A 19239-nucleotide genomic window follows, 5' to 3' on the forward strand; every position below is an offset into this window, starting at 1 on the left:
ATCTGTGTCTGTGAGTGTACTTGCACTGTATAAAAGCTGCCCAGGGAGGTGATTGGGTCACCGTCCCTGGAGATGTTAAAGGAACATTTAGGTTTGGTACTGAGGGACGTAGTTTAGCTGGGAAGTATTGGTGGTAGGTGGATAGTTGGACTGGATAATCTTGGAGATCTTTTCCAAGAGATCCTGGTGATTATGTAATTCTGAGCTGGACGGTAAGACAGCTCTGCACTTTTGGAGAAAAGCGCTGCTTCCCTTCTTCAGAGGATAGCAAGGGGTGATGGAAAACCTGAAGGTTTTCGTTTTAAACTCTGGTGATCTTTCTCTGTATTCTCAGATCCTATGAGGAACATAAGAGCTGGTGACTTAGGAACAGCCCATTTCCTAAGTAAGTAGTAACTGATACCTGCACTGCCACTCTTTTCATCACTATGATAACAGAACTAATAAGAAATGAGTAATAATTTAAAGCTTAAAGAAGGTAGATTTGGCTTAGACATAAGGAAGAAAGCTTTTACGGTGAGAATGCCGAGGCATAGGTACAGGTTGTTCAGAGAGGTGTTTGATGCCCCATCCCTGGAGACATTCAAGGCCAGGCTGCATCAATCCCTGGGCAACCTGACCTATGTGTGGTGTCCCTGTTTATGACAGGGGAGTTGGACTGGATGATTTTAAAGGTCTTTCCAACTCTAAGGATTCTATGATTCCATAAATAGTGTTTGTTTTTAAATGTAGTGGTCTTGAGCGATGAAGCTGTTTTTGCAAATGCTTCTGTGTTCAGCGTGGAAGGAGACTGATTAGCCCCTTATAGTGGACATCCTTTACTGCAGTCCTTGTAAAATCCTGTCACTAGCATGCTCTCTTTATCTACTGTTTGAAGTCTGTAAGGTCCTGAAATGATGGCAGTGCTAGTCTTCTTCAGCTGTGACCATACCAATGTGCAACCCATGCTGTGAGGTTAAGGGTACCCTTGTTGTTTCTCCTCCTCGAATGAATAATATTTCTTATGAGCATACGTTTAGCCTCCTATGAAATCTGAACTCAGAACTTGGAGGTTGGATCTGAACTAACTGGATTCTGCAAGATTCCTGAGTTTTCAGCAGGGTTAGTTCTAGTATTTGTTTTGGAGGATCTTGTCAGACTCTTGAGGGCTGTGTAAGCAGATGCTGCTGTTTTTTATTAATTGCCATGTCAAAATAAAAGTACTCACTGAAGCTGTCTGACTAACTAGCTGTTGGGGGACAGAGGGAGTCATCTATCTGTTCTCTTGGGAAAAAAAAAACCCACAAACCATTCTGGAGCCCTGGGGCTCATGCTCACAGTAACGTGGCTTGGGAAATGAATCATGGAATTTGCCTGCTGCGACCTCTTACTCTTCAGGTCTGGGTGGGAGATAGCGATGGTATTGTTCTGAGGGAATGCACAGAGGATAAGCACACAGTGAACTGGAAGCTCAAAGCGTTTGTGTGTTTACTTTAGATTCCCTCAAAACGAAGATATTATTTCTATACGAAATAAACGGAGATACTATTACAAAGTTTCACAAATTGAGGTGGGTGAGGATCAGATTTATCTTAATGTTTCCTCACAGTCAAAACTTTGCTGGGTAATTATCCGAGGGAGAGTGAGTGTACTCAGGCTGGAGACCTGCTTGGTTTTATTAGGAATGCAGTGTGACTCAGGCGTGTTACCTGGGTGGTGGAAGGCTATGAAGGGCTATGAGATCTTGGAGGGTTTCAGCCAAGTGACGAGATGTGATCTGCGCACGGCTAGCTCAGTCTTCATAGCATTTCTTCTATTAGTTAATTAGTCTCTTTCAGTTACCATGTACTGGATTAGATACTTCCTGTTGTCCATTCTGCCTTTCTGAACATTGTGTGTGTTTTGCTTCGGTATGGTCTTAGATATCTTCTGCCTCTGAGCAGCACTCGTGATAATGATTAATACAGGACTTGCCAAAGAAGCCATTTGTTGTCTGTTTTCTGCTCCTTCTCCCCAGAATCAGCTGAGCTGAATTAAAGTAAGCTTTATGGTGTGTGTGTATTTCCAATAAACTGAAGCTTCTCTAATATTCTTGATAGAGAAATGCGTATATAATCCACAGTTCATTAACTATCATTTCATGCTAAGATCATTAGCGAATAAGTTCATCTGTCATATTCTTCCAGTGGAAAGGGCAATTTTATGGATGAACAGAGTATTAGAGCTCAGAACGATGCAAGTGTTTTGCATATACAGTGCCCTAAATATCTGGGTGATGCTTATGCATTTCTGTCACCCCTTTGTGGGTTAAGCCTGAGCATAAAAACGTGCACCATATGCATAGAATGGGAATTTGGAGCTGCCCGAAGCATGGCCTCTGGGATAGTTGGGTAGCAGTCAGTTTAGTAGAAACCTCTTGTTTCAAAGAGTCTGGGTATTTTGTACCTAGAACAGTGGCTGCTGAATTCTTGGTTCCGAATGAAATCTCTGAGCAGAATGAGTGAAGATGATTTAACTGAGAGCACTGAATTGGAGGCAGTGGATGGGATGGATATAGCATTCAGCTGCCATCTCCAACCCTTAGATTTTCTCCTGTCTTCACAGCAAGGATGATTAAGTGGGTCACAGTGCCTTGATTTATGGCTGGGTGCGTTTATTCCAAGGAATGGGAGACTGTTTCAGTGGGGAAATTTTGACTTGTGGGTGCACCGTTGGCTTTGCTGTTTATCCAGTGCGTTTTTCCTTGTGGCTGATGGACTAGTAACTCCACCAAAATGTTGTTACTGTGTTTTGAGAGATACCTCTGGATGGTATGACATGCATCTATTTCCTCAAACACAGTGATGAACTCGTTTGTGTTGTGATGCTCAGTGCATTGAATGATATTTGCCAGCTAGTTTGTGAGACAATTAGAGGATTTTGGGGTAGTGTATTTTCAGAAGTGGCAGAAATACAAGCAGTATTTGAGTGATAGATATATTTATATATATTTGAGTAATACACCTGTGCTTTGGTGACCCGAAAGACATTGAGGGAATAACATCTGCTGACAAACAGGAGGCTGAAAAATCAAAAGTTAATGCTATGACATTTTGTAACATAAAAAAGCTTTCAGTAATGATTAAATCTACAGTATGGTTCTATCTCCTATCTTCATGCTTAGCCAAGCCAATAAAGAGGTCTGTATTTAAAAGGGGAAGAAAAAGCCTACTGGCTTTGAGTTTGTTAGGATGTGAGATTTATATTGAAGTTTACCTCTGCCATACTTGCTGTATTTGTCTGTATGACTCAAATTGCATCCACCAATTTAGATTTGCTGAAGCATGAGTGACTTGGAATTAAAAATCTGTGGTAAAATGGTAGACCTGTCAATGAATAAATAATGTTGATAAATGCTTATAGTTCTTAGAAATAATTCCTCAACCGTATAATTGGATAACAGGAACTGAAAAGATTGCTTTTAGGGGGTTTGAGATTTTTTTTCCCCCATTTAAATAGGTACAGTCTAAAGAAAGCCCATAAGTCTCTGCAAGATTTTCATGCTGAGATTGGGCTTTTTATTTCTATGTTTTCAAAATATTGTCTTACTATAAAAGAACTTATTCTATAAAACCTTACAAGCAGTAATAGATCTGCAGGGCTACCAGGTAACAAGCATCAAGACAGCTGCCAGGCTTAGCTAGTACCAGTTGACTGAACTCGTCTTTAAATTGGAAACTTTGGAAGGTTTGAAAAGAAGGCTGCAGACATTTAAGAAAACAAAATCTTTTAAAAAGTATGTATGCATTCCTTAATCCATGCTGTATTTTGCATATCCTGTTCATCTGTGTGCTTTTGTGATCTCTGTTGTATAGTCTGTTGTAAGCCTTGTGTGGCAGCAGGGACTTCCATATCCAACAAACTATATGTAAACAAATCATAAGGTCTCTGCCCTCCTTCTGTTAAGGGCTCTTGTTTTTCCAAATAGAAACAAATACTTGCTCTTTTTTCACATTAGGAAATCTTGTTCTGTGGGCATTTAAGGTAGGTGGGAAGAGTAACATTGGAATGGTGCTTGAAGGTGTACTTTCATGGGTGGGAGTGATCACTGCAGTCCAGCGTGATGTCCTTAGTGTGAAATGTAAGGATGCTGGCTCCTCCAGGATACCAACACTAATTTCTTTCTCTTTGTGTGTGTGTATCTGTATGTTGTTTTTTTCCTTACCCAGCCCCTTCTATGGAGAAGACTTTTACTGTGAAATTCCTCGGACCTTTCGCCATCTGTCATTTTATATTTTTGACAGAGATGTTTTTCGAAGGGATTCCATCATAGGTATGTGATCATATAAATTATTATTTTATTATAGCTTCTCTTGGACTTCTAACTACTAGATCATACATAGTCTTAAGAGTTGGGATCTTGCTATGTCTGACCATGACAGTGGTAAGTAGCGCTCAGTATTCTTCTTTTTGTCAGATGACAAAAGTGCCTTGGATATCACATATAGAGAAAGCTGGGAGATAAGTACTGTTTAATCAAAATAGTCAATAAAGCATCGCCTAAATGTCACATCATTTTTTACTGTAAATTTTTTAAATGCAGTGTCTTCAGTCTTGCAGTACTGTAGGGCTCACTGTAGTTACCTGCATGAAATGTTGTTAAACTGTGACCGCAGTAATGAGATGGAGAGTAATAGATACAGGTCATAGGTACAGCACAATGGTGACTTTTTATAACCAGTGTTAGAGCAAACTGTTGCTTATTTTGGGCAGAGTGTCTGCCAGATATTATTTGCCTTGCATGTCACATGCAGCAAACTAGATAAGAGCAAATTTATCTCTGTAATAAAGGTCTTGTAAAAACCTCTAGAAGTTTAATAATTATCTCTGAGAGGAACAGTTTCCATTTAAAGTTATTTTAGCTGTTTTTCATAGAATCATAGAATGGCCTGGCTTGAAAAGGACCACAATGATCATCTAGTTTCAACCCCCCTGCTATGTGCAGGGTTGCCAACTAGCAGACCAGGCTGCTTACAAATAGCCTGGCCTTGAAAGCCTCCAGGGATGGGGCATCATTTTTGCTTGCTTGTTTTTTGTTTGTTTTTTTTTCCCCTTTCTTTTTAATTTCAGTTTCTCATTTTTAATTTTGAAGTCATGCCTGACTGTTATTTAAGAAAAAATTATAGTATGGCTGTAGCTATCAGTAATACGTGTATGTTTTGTCAGAATTCCTAGTGAGGAAATTGTCTGATGCTGAGCAACAGTGTGTATAATGCTATGAAAAGCAGTAATGTTAATATGCCTAAAGTACTGGTGCTGATCTCTCTGTATATGTCCTCACATTATACTAGTTTGTCATGCAGTTGCTAGCTTCTTCTTTTTGTTTAAATTGCTGTTTTACATTTTACATATCCACTAAGGAATTCTTTGTCAGTAATTGGGATTATCTGTGTGTAGAACCTAGCAATTCTCTTTTTCTACTTTTTTTCTTTTTCCTTTGACCTGCCTGGTCAAAAACATGGATTTTGAGAAGTCAGTAAGAGCCTGAGCTTTGCGTTCTTCTTTTTGTGGATTTTGCATTTTACACCGCAGTGAGACTTCTGGTGATGTTCATTGTGCCACGTCAGGGATTTTTAAAGCTCAGTAAAGTTAGTGGAAATTCAACTTTGAATTAACCTTTGTTGAAGAAGTTCTTAGACAAGATGATGTTCTCTGTTTTGTATGACATGTTAACCTACTGTTAAGTGTTCTGTAATTTCCAGATAAAGCAGCTCACTTTAAACTGAAGCTTTCTCTTAGCTGTGTGCTGTTGATGCGTGAATGTATTTAAAACAGGTAAATATGCATTTCCCTCAGTTACAAACAAGTATCGACTATCGTGAATTAAGGACTTTCTTGTTTCTCCGGCTGTTTAGATTCTGCTGAATTTCCAAAGTAAAACTTGATAGTTAAACCAAATTTCATGAGTAGGAAGGGACCTACGAGGACCATCGAGTCCGACTCCACAAGGACCATCCAAAAATCAGACTGTATGACCGAGAGATCTGTCAGAATGTTCTGTGAAGTCCTGCATTCGGGCCGTGCCCACAGCCCTGTGCATCCCGCTCCATGCCCACGGCGCTGTGCTGCAGCCCCTTTCCCTGACCCCCAGCTGCCCTCCCCTGACAGCTCCATGCCGTTCCCTCAGCCCTGTCGCTGTCACACAGAGCAGAGCTCAGCGCTGCCCCTCCGCTCCCTGTGAGGAGCTGCAGCCATCAGGCCTCTCCTCAGCCCCTCTGCTCTGCACTGAGCACAACGAGGGGCCTCAGCCGCTTCTCATGAGTCTTTCCCCTCCAAACCCTTCAGCCTCTTCATAGTCCTCCTTTGGACACTCTGGATAATGCTGGATGTTTTGTCCAGAAGGATACTGTGAGAAATAGTATTAAAGGCTTTACTGAAGTAAATTCAAAATATAAGCTAAATCCAGGTTCCCTTGGCAGGAGGGTTTGCAGCTGGCAGAGCATATTACCTAAGCACTAGAATGCCTTTTGCTTTTAATTTGAAAATTACAAATTCTTAGTATGATTCTTGGTGCTTGTAACTTCTTGAGGCAGGGAGTTATGTTTGCTATTTTAGTATGCTAGATTGCAAATGTTTAGAAATCTATTTAGGTAAAATTCATGTTTGTTTCGGAGGAAGAGCACGGTGAGAGACCTTAGTGAGAGTACCAAGTAAACACAGTGCAGTAACAGACAAAGCTGTGGGCGCTTCTCTTAAGAAGCAAGAATTCCATCTTCCAGACTTACCATGAAATAATTCAGTTTTACTCTTCTGAACTGTGTGGTAGCAACTTAAACTACCCGTTCCTGAGAAAATGCTTTTGCACAGGAAGAACTCCTAGTAGTGTCCAGACACACGTGTACTTTGCAGAAAAAGCATTAGGTAAAGCATTAGGGTGGAGGTGAGGTAACTGAAAATGAATGTTTAGCTCTAGCGTATGCATCCTGGGGAGAAAGGAGGTCAGTTTATGATTTTTGAGTGAGTTTTGGGAAAGCTTTTTGGTCTCTCTGATCTCCAGTTTTCTTTTTGTAACATGGAGGCAATAATGCCTTTCTTACAACTTCTCAGTTTCTCACTGTTGAAATCATCTCATCTCCTATGTGTCACTGGTTTTCTGCAGCTGCAGTGGCCCATAAGTTGGCAGGCCGTGGGCTGGTATTTTTCTTGCTAAGGGCTTTACTTTCTCTCAAAACAAGGATTTTTGAACACTTGACACAAACCAGACCCATGAAATTGCCAACAGAGAAGTGCAAATTGTCTCCTTTTCTCCATGTTTCCTTAGTTCCTGTTTTAATAATCAAGCTCTGACATTGGAGGGCAATTCTTCAGGAGCTTCTGGAGTAATCTTCTCTGAAAGCTGCTGAGAGCAGCTTGTGAAAAGAAAAACTTGCAGATGATGCAGACAGACCTTTTTGGGATTCTTGAAAGATTGATCAGGTTAGAATTATTTTTTTTAAAATCTGATTTTTAATACCTCTTCAGAGAAGTGAGGTTCTGTTCCTGCAATGTGTAACTTGTTTTGGTGTTGATTTTTTTTTATGCATTCGAATGCAGAATCCATATGTAGGCAGACTGATGCCTATCCCTACTCATCTAGCACCAAAAATCAAAATTCCAGTGATGCTGATTTACACCAAAATTTTACAGTGCATATTAAGCTATTCTAGTCTGAGTTTCCCTCTTCTCCATCTTTTCTCCTCCTTCCTTATCATAAGCATGTTGTAAAGAACATTTCAAAGATGTGGACATGTTGCAAATATCTCAAAGGCACTGGAGAGAAGAGAAATCCAGAATTACTGTCACCTTCTGATACTAATTATGTAACTTTTGCTTGTAATTGGAAAATATTCTGGAAGGAGAACATTGCTCTGAAGTAAGTGCATGGGGGTATTTTCTGGTTATTTATTGAACAGGAATCATCAACAGCAAAACTAAGTAGTGGAGGTTTTGGTGGGCTTTTTTTTTGTTTTGGATGACAATTATTTTATAGGAACAAACTGTGTGGTATTTAAAAGAAAAAGCTACTCTGAACTTTCAACTTTGTCTTAAGAGACATTTTGCTGAGGAGACTTGAGGAAGGGATGTTAGGAAGAAGTCTCTACTGAAAATGTTTGGTTAGCTTAATGCTGGAATGAGCTCGTCTCCACTGAAATGCTGAATCCCATGAATAGGGGCCCTTTGTTTGCATTACAGAGATTGATTGTTGCATTATGTCACTGTGAGACATTTCTGCTGAAGAACATGTGGTTACCCATGCTCATCCAGCAGTGAACTTTCTCAAAGAAGGGAATCGTGGATTGCGTTCTTCCATCTAGGGAGTCTGGTTTTAAGTTCAGATGTTTCTTAGCTTGTGAATTTGCCTTGTTTCCTGTGTGATATGGCATGTACCAGACATCTGCTTGTATTGTTTGTTTGGCTGGTTTTGAGTGGGTTTCAAGAGGGAAAGAGAATGTCTGTGGTGTGTTACAGTGGGTGAGAATTTGTTACGTAGTGATTTTTATTTTGATTTTTTAAGGTGGCTGGCTAGTAAAGTGCCTTTTGAATCACTATTTAATTTTGCTAGAACTTTCTCTTGATGCTGCAGTGCTGCTTTCCAGGGTGACTAGAACTTAGAGTAGGCATGCTCTTATTTATTTAAATATGAAGTACAAGTCTGTGATGATAAGCTCTCTGACATTCAAAATGTGAGTCTGTGTGTGACAGATGAGAATGCTTAAGCTACCAAAACCGGAAGGAGTGGGGGCAAGAAAATGAAAAACAAGAACCCCCTGAAACCTCTGATAGAAACTTCCGAGGAGAAGCAGGCATATTCAGAAACTGGAACACGTGTAGCAGATATGTTTGTGGAACATACTGAAGTGTTTTGGCATACAGGATGGGAGGGTTGTTGAGATACAAGATATCTTTGAGTTTGCATGTTTGTTTATTACGTTTGTGTTTCCCTAATGATAATTTGCCAAGTCGTGTAGGATTTTGTTAGCTAAAAATACGGATCTGGAAGAACTGTGTCTTGGAAGAATTTTGGATACCAGTTGAGATGCAAATATGAAGAAGAAATGCAGATCTCAGAGGACATGGAATATGATTTGGCTTTTCTTGATAAAATGTGAAGGGTACAGTTACTGTGCAGATAAAATAGCCTTAAGTTGTCCTTTGCTAATGTATGCCTTGACTGGTTAATGGCTGAAGTTTGGTATGCGTATAGATGTGTATGGAATGTTGGGATGCCTTGAGTAGGAAATGTACTACTGAAAGTAAAGGTAAATTCTGTTTAAATTTAGATACTTTTTTGGTTACTTTTCAAATCATAAAGTAGGAACAGCAGCTCCCTGCTCCCCAGCACTTCATTTATTTTGGTAACAAATGCATGTAACTGACTTGCTAACATCTATATAATGCATGATCCTGAACAGAGTAAAATGGAGTTACTGTGAAGCTCTGAGGGAAAGAAAGAAGTGTACTGGATCAAATCATGTCCCTGTTACTGCACTGGGGAGTTTGAACTTTCTTTCACATGCCTGAGTTACTCCTGACTGAGGGGAAGGTTTGGTTGCAGTCCTAGTGGGTGTGAAATTTTACTGAAGAAAAAAAAATACAACCATGGATGTCACACGCCTCAGCTCTTCAGTGCAAGGACAGAAGGCTAACAGAAAGAAGATTAATAAGTCATTCTGTTATGTACATTTGCTACAACTCGCTGCTCTCAGCCACTTTTATAGAGGTTATTAGGTGTGCTGTACACCAAATTGAAAGTCTCTGGGCCTCTGTATTCTGGCAGGCTGTAACTGTTTTCCTTGCTTAATACTAGATGAGGTGAAGCAAGTAAGGCAATAGGAAAAAAAAAGTGCCTGCAGAGGTAATTAAACTTAGATGCTCTAGGCTAAATTAGATGAAACCAAAATGTAGCTGATAGGCATTCTCACAGAATAAGAACACCCTGGAACTGAAAATTGGTTGAGGTTTGCACATTACAGGTGACTGCGCCTTTGTTAATAAGTACTTCAGGGCTGAGGAGGTGTGTTTGTAGAGTTGCCACTACAAGCAAGCAGTCTATTGCTTTTGGGTAATTGTTGCCAAATGTAGCTGAAATGTCACCATTTGAATATTTTTTTGGATTTCAAGGAAAGTTGAAAAAGAATCTTCTTGCTAACCTATGCTTTTTGATAGATAACAAGGGAAAGATCTTCAAATACAACATAAAGTAGAGATCTATATTGTAGTAAAAACTGTTCTCTTTGTCCTCTGCTTAGGCAGAAGTCAAAACTTGGTTTACTGTTTCTGTGGTGTACTGGTGGATGACATGGGAATGATATCTACTCGATGTGGTGTAAATATAGCTACTAATGAAATAAAGGAAACAGATGACTGTGTCCCACAGTGACAAGTCTTAGAAAACTGTAAACTGGAATTATCCTCAGAAGATTCTCTACAGTTGTGTAGAAAGCCTAAAATAAACACTATCTGCATAGAATAATTTGTTAGGGTGCACTCACAGTATGTTTTAGCATAACAGATGATCATAAAAGCAGGAAAACAAAATTGAGCTTTCAAAAATGCACATTTTTCCTTTATACTCCTACAAGTGCGTATTATAAACAAAGCTTAGAACCTGAAATGTCCTTTTACACAGTCCCCCATTCTTACCAGTGGCAGTGTTCATAATTCCTGCATTGAGATATCATAGATTTATCCTTCCATCACAAACATACTTCTAGCTAGCATAGATCGAGCTGGGCTTACTGTATTTTCTTGAGTACTTATCTCAGAACAAGGAGTTGTTAAGTAGCCTCTTTTGGACTTATGTCTTGCTTGTACTAAGACTAAACCTGTGAAGACAACTCAATAGCAGTGACTGCTGGTGGGAGTACCTGGAAGAGGCTGATGCTGGTGGATTTGGTTGTCCAGTGCAAGCAACATGCTGAAGGGCATGAGTGCCTGCTGGAGGCAAAGCAAATGACAGTGACTGCACTTCAAGGGGGATAAGCCATGGACTAGCCATTTCTCAGGGGTAGATTCATTTAAAGGACCCAGACAGCAGTTGGCAGAGAGCTTATCCCAGTGTGGTTATGCAAGCTGGTTCTTCAAGGAGGTGAAGGGGAGGGTAGAAATTGTCATATAAGACAGGAGAGCTAACATGGTAGAGGTAGTCTGTGCAGTGCAGCACCTTTCTTCTTTTAATGTTAGAAGCTATGTTTTAATCGCAAGCCTACTCCTCTCTGCCTTATTAAGACAAATCCTAAGAAGGGTAAAAATGGGTATCAGAAGTCTTTTTATAGTTGCACTAATTATTCAAAAAACAGATGAAAATGGGGTTGTGAGTGTAGTCTACCTCAGTCCTCTTTGTAGGCTATACTGTTGCTATGCTGTAAGTCCTGCCATTGTCACCACTAATTCTTAGCAATGGATGCAGGTGGTCTGGCAGTACTTGCTCTTCATGGTGCACAGCACAGGAGCCAGTAGGAGTCATTCTGGTGCTTCTAAGGCTGTTTGACCTTCTGTTGCCTCTAATTCCTGTAATTATCTTTTTAATCCTCAACTAGAGAGATGACTTATATCAATATTTTTCCATGCCTCGGGAGGGGTAAGCAGATTTGTAGAGTTCCTAAGCAGTGAAAGCATCTACCCCTTTTTGTCTTGCAGATTTTTTTATTTCACGACAAATAATCGTTTATGAGGATAATTATAAAATTTTTACATAGTCTGAAATAGTTAGCACTGCTTTTTGGCTGGAGATTTCAAGGTTATAGAAGCCTTTCACAGCCTAAAATGCTGATTAAAGTCAATTCTGATTTGTCCTTAGTCTTCCCAGCTGATGAAAGTGATTCTCCTTGTGCACCCTCAGATCAATTATTTTAAATGAATTCAATGATATAGTGGGTCTGTGTACTTAGCAGAAAACAACTTCTGAACTGGCGCCCATGACCTCTTACTGCCTGATATTGCTGGACATAGGAGGTGAAGTAGTCTCTACTCAGACCCTAGAGAAGACTGAATTAATTAGTCATTTGGTACCTCTTAGCATGTGACTGAGACCTAAGCCTTTGCTATAAATTATATATAATATATGTAATTAACAATGCTACAGATAATGTCAATGGAGAATAGAAGGTTGCTATGACTATTTGGAGCTGAGTTTCAAACTCCACGCTAAGTCTTAGTATGGAAATGTTAAGCCCTTACTGAAGCTCAGAGATGTGCAAGGGCAAGCTCTTGGCCTGCCAGTAGCAAAGGCAAAGGCATTGACTTGCCTGGGAAGACCATTTGGAACTCCAGTGAGGGACAAGCATGGAAGGTGCACTGTACTCACAACACTTTCTCAGGAGGTGAGGCCAGAAATCTGTACCTATTTCTGCTGCATATTTTTGCCACTAACCTTCTCCCACCACCTGTCTTCCCACTGTGTCAATATGCCTTGAATTGTCAAGCAAGTCAGTTGAAATGATCTATGTGTCAGCCCACACATGACCCCTGAAGCTTATTGTTCCTACTTTCTCCTCCTCCAATATGTTTATTTTTGTTGTTTGGTGTTTTTGAAGTTGAATTGGCTTCTTCAGCAACTTAAGTCCGGCATGCTGCAAGGACAAAAGTGCACGGTAGTGAAAGTCTTTGCACAAGTTGAACAAGTTGCTGGTGCTTTGTTTTTTTCTGCTGAAGAGATTCCCAGGTGGGCATCAAGTGTGGAATGTCACATCTTTGTTTTGAGTGCAAGGCTTAGGATTTAAACGTGCCAGATCTGTTGTGTGAATTTGGGCAATATAGAAAAAGTGACTGCCATGTGGATGAGGAACATGCAGAAGAGTGCATGGATTGCCCCCATGCATCTCCAGCCTGAGGTCCTGACAAATACTGGACACTGGGAAATGAATTAGTTCAGATTAGAAGAATGCTTTTACCTAATCTCTGTTGGTTGAGAAGATTATTTACTTTTAAAACCTTGTAACTGAAGTGACTAAATATCACTCAGCATACTCTTCTGTCTCCTGCCTCCTCCCATGCAGTGTCTAAAAGCATGAGCTAATACAGGCAGGCTTTCTGCAGCCCTGGGTGGCTTGAGGAAACCAGCATAAATGATGAGTTGCCTCAGAGACAAGATTTGGAGTCTGTCACTGCTGTCTGGCAGCAGCCCAGGTTTTGAGGAGGAGTGCTGTGCGATAGGGTTAAGTTTGGGAGCATGCTGAGGAATCTCAAAGAGAAAAAGCCCTCTAAGTGAGCGGCAGCAAACCTTTTGGACTTCTGGCGTCACATTTATCTTCAAGGAGAACCATAGGCCTTTACTACGTGGTATCAGTGCAAATGACAGATGCCGACAGCTTGTGCTTGTTCACCTAGAGTTAACCCAGTTCTTCTGAGCCCAGAAGTTGTTCCTGCTGCTGCATTGGCCAACTGGAGACCGAGCAAGGCTATAAGGAATGGGGCGAGACCCAACTGTCCTCAGTGCTGGCACTGGGCCTTAGAGAGCCTTGTGGTGCCAAAGCATGGCTTTGGTAGGCGTGTGGACATGGCCCCTACAGACTGGGAGTTATTAATAGACATTCTGTAGGCTGCTGCTGTACATAGAACTATTAAACAGGGCAGGTTAAACAATCCACCCTGTCAGTAATATACTTTTACGTATGTTTAGACTAGCTAAAGTATAGGTCCTTTCTTTACTCTCCAGCAACCCCCACCAACACGCACACATTTTCCCACTAGATTTTTCTTCTTTGTGGATCACTTGGTATACAGAGAAAAGCTTTGGATTCCATCCAGCCTGGCCAATAAGTTTCACTCGTTAATAAGAACTGCTTGTGTGCAGAGCAAACAGTCCTCTTCGGTTTCCTAATCAAAACAGTTGTGCTGCCATGTTAACCCTTTTGGAGCTGGAGGCACAGATTGCTGTGCTACCTACCTGCTGATCAGGCAGTTGGACCTGCATGGGTTGGCTTTGCCGTGCCAAATTCAGGGAGCCCATACTAAAAGAGAAGACAGTCACACCTTTTCAGCTCTGTACTGGTGCTGATATTGCTGAAATAATCCCTGAGCTTTCCACAAGGAGTGTCCTTTTGGGGGAGGAGATGGGTGAAAGAGATCCAAAGATACTGGCAACACACACCTGTGAAGTGTGTGTTACCCTGCAGTCAGGTGAGGGATTTCTGCAAGAGACTGAAGAGTATGGCAAGGATAGCAAGCACGGAAGGTAAACAATCTCAGATGAAGACCACAGCAATTACTGAAAAGTCATGCCTTTAAACATGTTCCTCTGACCAAGTGTTTTAGAGAAACTAGGTTACACACATACTGCTGTAGTTAGAGAATACAAGCAATAGCTGTGAAAATACGCAGCCATCAGTACAGAGGTTCTCAGCAGCATACCTTCTTATCTTCTCTTCAGCACATTTCACGTTTAACCTTTCTGCCGTATTGCTTTGTAGGTCTGTGTAACTTACTGTTTTTCTAAGTAATTTCAATCACTAGTCCTGCATTTGCGGTGCACTTAATCTGCTGTGGTAATCTCTAGTGTAAAGTTTACTAGGAGATGGATCTGGTAATCTGCAAAGGATGAGCAAGGGAGGAGCGTGCCAGGGGCAGAGGAAGCAAGGTGTGGGAGAAGTGGGGCAGAAGCTTTGTGGAAGCAAGAGCAGAAACCATGTCAGATGCTGAGGACGGCAGCTGTGGTAGGGTGGCTGAGCTGTTTAGAGACTGGGACTGAAAGTCAGGAAACTGTCACCAAAAGTAGCTTGAGCGTGCCAGAAGAATGCCACAGCAGCTGCCACAGAGTGCAGGGAAGCAGCAGCAGATGGGGGAACCAGGGGGAACTCCATAAGGCAAAGGCCAAAATTTGAGGGAATGGAGAAGCGTAATATCATGGTTACTTTGAGACTTACAGAAACTTCTAGATTTCAGACTCTCAAGCTGCATAGATTTAGGGAGCCTTGGAAACCTGTTTTTACTGTGACTTGTGTCACTTGGCTTATTTTGTCTTGCAGGGTTTGATTGAAGTCTCTATTTCTGCAGCAGAGCAGTGGTTGCGAACTGTATGCAACTGACTCGCTCTAGCAGAAAGGTCTGTTACCAAACCATGCTGCCAAAAAGTGGCTGTCTTAATCCCCATGAGCATCTATTGCTGTCCTGGATTCTTTCATTTTGAACATGGTTCCTCAGGCACTGAGTATGTAGCACCCAACCCAAAGCTGCTTCCAGAGGGCATGTGATCATCAGGTGTGCCATGCTCCGCTTCATATATACAAAGAAACTTGGAAAAAGTTCTGTTATCCCTCTGAGAGTGCTTTACATAATGCCTGAGAGGCTGGACGAGATGAAAGTTACAGCTTTACATATGTGTTAGCCCCTAGCTTGCATATACATTAGTTCACTGCATGGAACTGGCTTCTGTTGCCATAACTTCCAAAAAAGCAAATTGGATGGCAGTAAGGGGGAGTTGAAAAAGATATGGGGAAAAGCTCCACTGTGTTTTCTCTCTCAACAGTCAGAATTAGTGTGTGAGTGGTAGTACTTGGGTGGCCCTGGGCTGTGGGATATGAGTCCTGCGAGGCTGGAGTGCAGTTGATACGTCTTTTGCTGCTTAGAGTGGCAAACTGACTGGGCCTCACATGCAGATCTGGGAGTCAGCCCTGACGTGGTGTTCCTAGTTGCTGTGCCTCTCCTATGAAAATACAGTAAAATGTTCTTTTCAATAACTGCATGCTTGGAAATTTATTTTGGGATTCTTACAGGCATCTGCATCAAAAATCTCAAACAAACATCTTCCCCATCAACCTCCAACCATTTTTGATCTTTTTCCACCACATGTTTAATTGTCATGTCAAAGTAGTAACATTTTTACTGCAAGCATGCTTGTAAACCCATCCACACAGCACTGTGCTTCCTTTGGTCTGTGATGCGAGTATGATGTTATGAATTTTAAAGTCTTTCACAATATGAAGTGGAAAAAAGTGTTAATCATAAAGAATTATGTATTGTGCTTAAAAAAAAAATGCCCTGAAGAAGTCTTTCCTTGTTCTGAAGCATTTTTTGAGTAGTCCATTAATCAGTGTTTTAAACCCATTTTTGATGGAAACGTACTTTAGGGGAGCTATAGCGTATCTTAAACCGTGCTTCTCATTTGTTTTACTTACAGGAAAGGTAGCTATTCAGAAAGAAGATCTGCAGAAGTATCATAACAGAGACACCTGGTTTCAACTCCAGCATGTTGATGCCGATTCGGAAGTACAGGTGAGGTGATCTTGACAAAGGAGTGTTTGTAACAGGGCCATGTAATTGCTTCATGGGCTCCATGGCCCAAGGACAGGTGTGTTGCATCACTGTAAAAGAGAAGTATTGCTTATTGGTATGGTCTGTGTTTCATTGATATTTGCAGCTTGTATGGGGTGTCTGTGCATAGGCTGAATTATGAGTGTGCTGAAGTCAATGGGGCCAGGATTCTGCTCACAGAAATAATTAAAACTTAGTGAGCTACCAGGATTACTAATACAAGGAAGAGCGTGGTTATCTGCTAGGTATCAAATAACTTCAGAACTTTATAAATAACTGTTGTAACTCTTGATTCCTTGGGGAGTTGAGCCAGCTTGAAGATAGTGCCCGCACAGATACTATCTTAAAGGATTATATGGGCAGGTTGTCACAGGAATGGCAACAAGTACATCTCAGACAAAACAAAAACAAACAAACAACATAAAACAAAAAACCTATTCCTTGCCAGATTTCTGGGCCCTGCTCCAAGCTGTTGGAGTGCTAAAGATAATATCGCTTTACCTCTGCTTCTACTTCTCCCTCTACCTCTACTGAGTTTGGTACTTGCAGACAGTGGTGCACAAAACAACTCCTTCTTTTTTCATTGTAAAAGTTTCTGATTTCTGTCACAATGTTAGGTCTTGTGAATACAGTCATTATAACAAAACAAAAAATTAAAGTGTTGTAGCAGAATATTAAGTGTATATAATTCAGTTACTTTACTAATTTTTTTCTATTTAAAAACGACAACATCAACAACGAAACAATAAAAACCAAACCCACTTTTGAACCACAGTGTTCACTTAGGAGCTGAGATATTGTCTGACTTGTGCAACAATCTCCAGTGAATTTAATGGGAAATGCTGCTGAGGTAAGTGTGCGCTAGGGTTAGAAATAACATAATAGTTTTCAGTTTGCACACTGGTCTGCCCATGCTAAGTCAAAAAATGGCATACTGAAAATCATTGCAAAACATAGCGTGGTTATGTATAGTGGAGCATATGCAATAGCATATTCAAGGATAGGTTTTCTGTTTATTTGGAGTGACAGATCATAAGCTGTTGTACACATGATGCAAAGAAAGCCTCATAACAGCCTGTTCAGTTTGTAACATTCTCCTGTAGAATATTGATTCTCTTTAATGCCACATTTCGATGCTGATGGTGATGGAAAGGCTTTTAATAGCCTTTTAACATTGAAGTCTATTTCATTTACCCTTGCCTCCCTTTCTTCTTACCCCAGAACCTCTTGTGACAGTGACTTTAGAACAATAGGTTTAGTGTTTATTTCCTGCTGGATACAAAAACTTTCCCTTTATAATGTATCAGTTGAAAAACACTGATATTTGGATAATCTTCTGCATAGTTTATTTTGGTGTAATGTTTATGCAGAATGAGCTTGAGGAATCTTTGTAGACCCAGGGTACTTTCTAGGACAGCACAGGTAATTTAGACTGTGAGCTGAAATGTTTGCAGCCAGTTTTTGGAGAGAAGAGGAACACGATGTTTGCTGGAAAGCATATTCCCTGTTTTTAATTGCACAGTTTATCACTTCCCCTGTTTCTTTACAAGAGCCCAAGGGTTAAAAGCAATTTCTGCACTCTGCAATAAACATTTATTACAACTAGTTTAAAAATGAATAGCACTCTGATGGTTTTATCTATTTACTTAATTTTTCCACAGTCTTTTTATTAAGTATTATATTAAGTCTTAATATTAAGTCTTTATATTATATGAGGGCTTTGTGCTTTACGAAACAGTGGGAGCAAATTTGTAAATATTTTGTAGAAATTTTTATGTGTGGGAAGATAGCCAAATGATTGAGTATTTTTGTTTGTGTTTTTTATACTTGCGGTATGTCAGTATACAACCTTCTCCTAAACACTTTTGCATTTATAAGAGAAAAGGGTGTTTGTAATGTTAAATATGCAGTGTTTTCAGTTTTTCTCCCATTTTAAGGAAAATCATTTAAGACATTCTAGGTGATTAACACTTGTAATGACTCATACTAATACTAAAAATCAGAAAGTTATTTTAGTGCGGCAGCTGTAGGTTTATCATTCTAGCAGTTGTTCCCATTGGCCACATATGTAGGGGAGAAACACTGAAATGTGCCAGGAAGTGCCTGAATCTTACTTCTCTTTTAGTCAGTCAGCGGCCTTAATACTATTTTCCATGTCATAGAGCACTTTATGGCTATTTAGTTATGCATCAGAGCACTGCATTGAGGCAAGCTACTGTCACTCCCACACTCTGAATAGAGTGAGAACTAAGTGTCAATGAGAGTGTGACCTGCTTGAGGTCATACAAGTCATAGTGATGAATTTAAAACAAACAAAACAAAACAAAAAGACTGGTTTCTAATTTTCTCTAATCATTGGGCCATGATATGACAAAAAGCCTAAGTGTTCATATACAATTGTTGTTTGCCAAGCCTGAAAATATCCAGGTTTTAAGCACACCAAATAGCAGAATCAGAAATTGCAAACCAGCTTAGAATCAGTGGATTATTAAAATATTAATGACATATTAATGATCTTGGGTGCCTTGGTTCTCAGATGCCCTGCTCTGGGACACGTCCAGCCTTATTTTTGAGAACGGAAGGATTGACTTGAAATTGTGGATAACAGCATTTCTGATGTAAAACTGGTATTTTTAGCTGGCTATCTGCAGTGTGCATAATGAAAATTTTGTTACTGACATGGTTTGGACTTCACTTCTGTGGGTTATGGAAGTGATACAGATTTTGAAACGGAAATACTTCTCTCTGTTTTCAAATATAGGGATTGATATGTGGTAGGAAAATCAATTTCATTTTTTTGCAAATGGAAATGAATGTTGAATTCCAGTGTAATGGAAGTGGAGTGCATTTTTTAAGAGTCACTATCCCTGGAGACGTTCAAGATCCATGCAGATATGGCACTCTGGGACATGGTTAGTGGGCAAGGTGGTGATGGTGTTGGAGTAGATAATCTTAGTGGTCTTTTCCAACCTTAACAATTCTATGGTACTA

General features: G+C 40.3%; 1 protein-coding gene across 3 annotated transcripts in view; it reads left to right on the top strand.

Annotated features, from left to right (window-relative positions):
* RASA3 (RAS p21 protein activator 3) overlaps positions 1-19239 on the top strand; it is a 129499-nt gene that overhangs the window by 42644 nt on the left and 67616 nt on the right. For all 3 annotated transcript variants that reach the window (XM_052664739.1, XM_052664740.1, XM_052664741.1), the window contains exons 3-4: positions 4188-4291; positions 16115-16209. In XM_052664739.1, coding sequence (XP_052520699.1) covers positions 4188-4291; positions 16115-16209 — 199 coding nt within the window. The remainder of the gene's footprint in view (positions 1-4187; positions 4292-16114; positions 16210-19239) is intronic.

This window comes from Tympanuchus pallidicinctus, unplaced genomic scaffold (assembly GCF_026119805.1).
Source record: "Tympanuchus pallidicinctus isolate F22 unplaced genomic scaffold, pur_lepc_1.0 scaffold6, whole genome shotgun sequence".
Classification (NCBI taxonomy): Eukaryota; Metazoa; Chordata; class Aves; order Galliformes; family Phasianidae; genus Tympanuchus; species Tympanuchus pallidicinctus.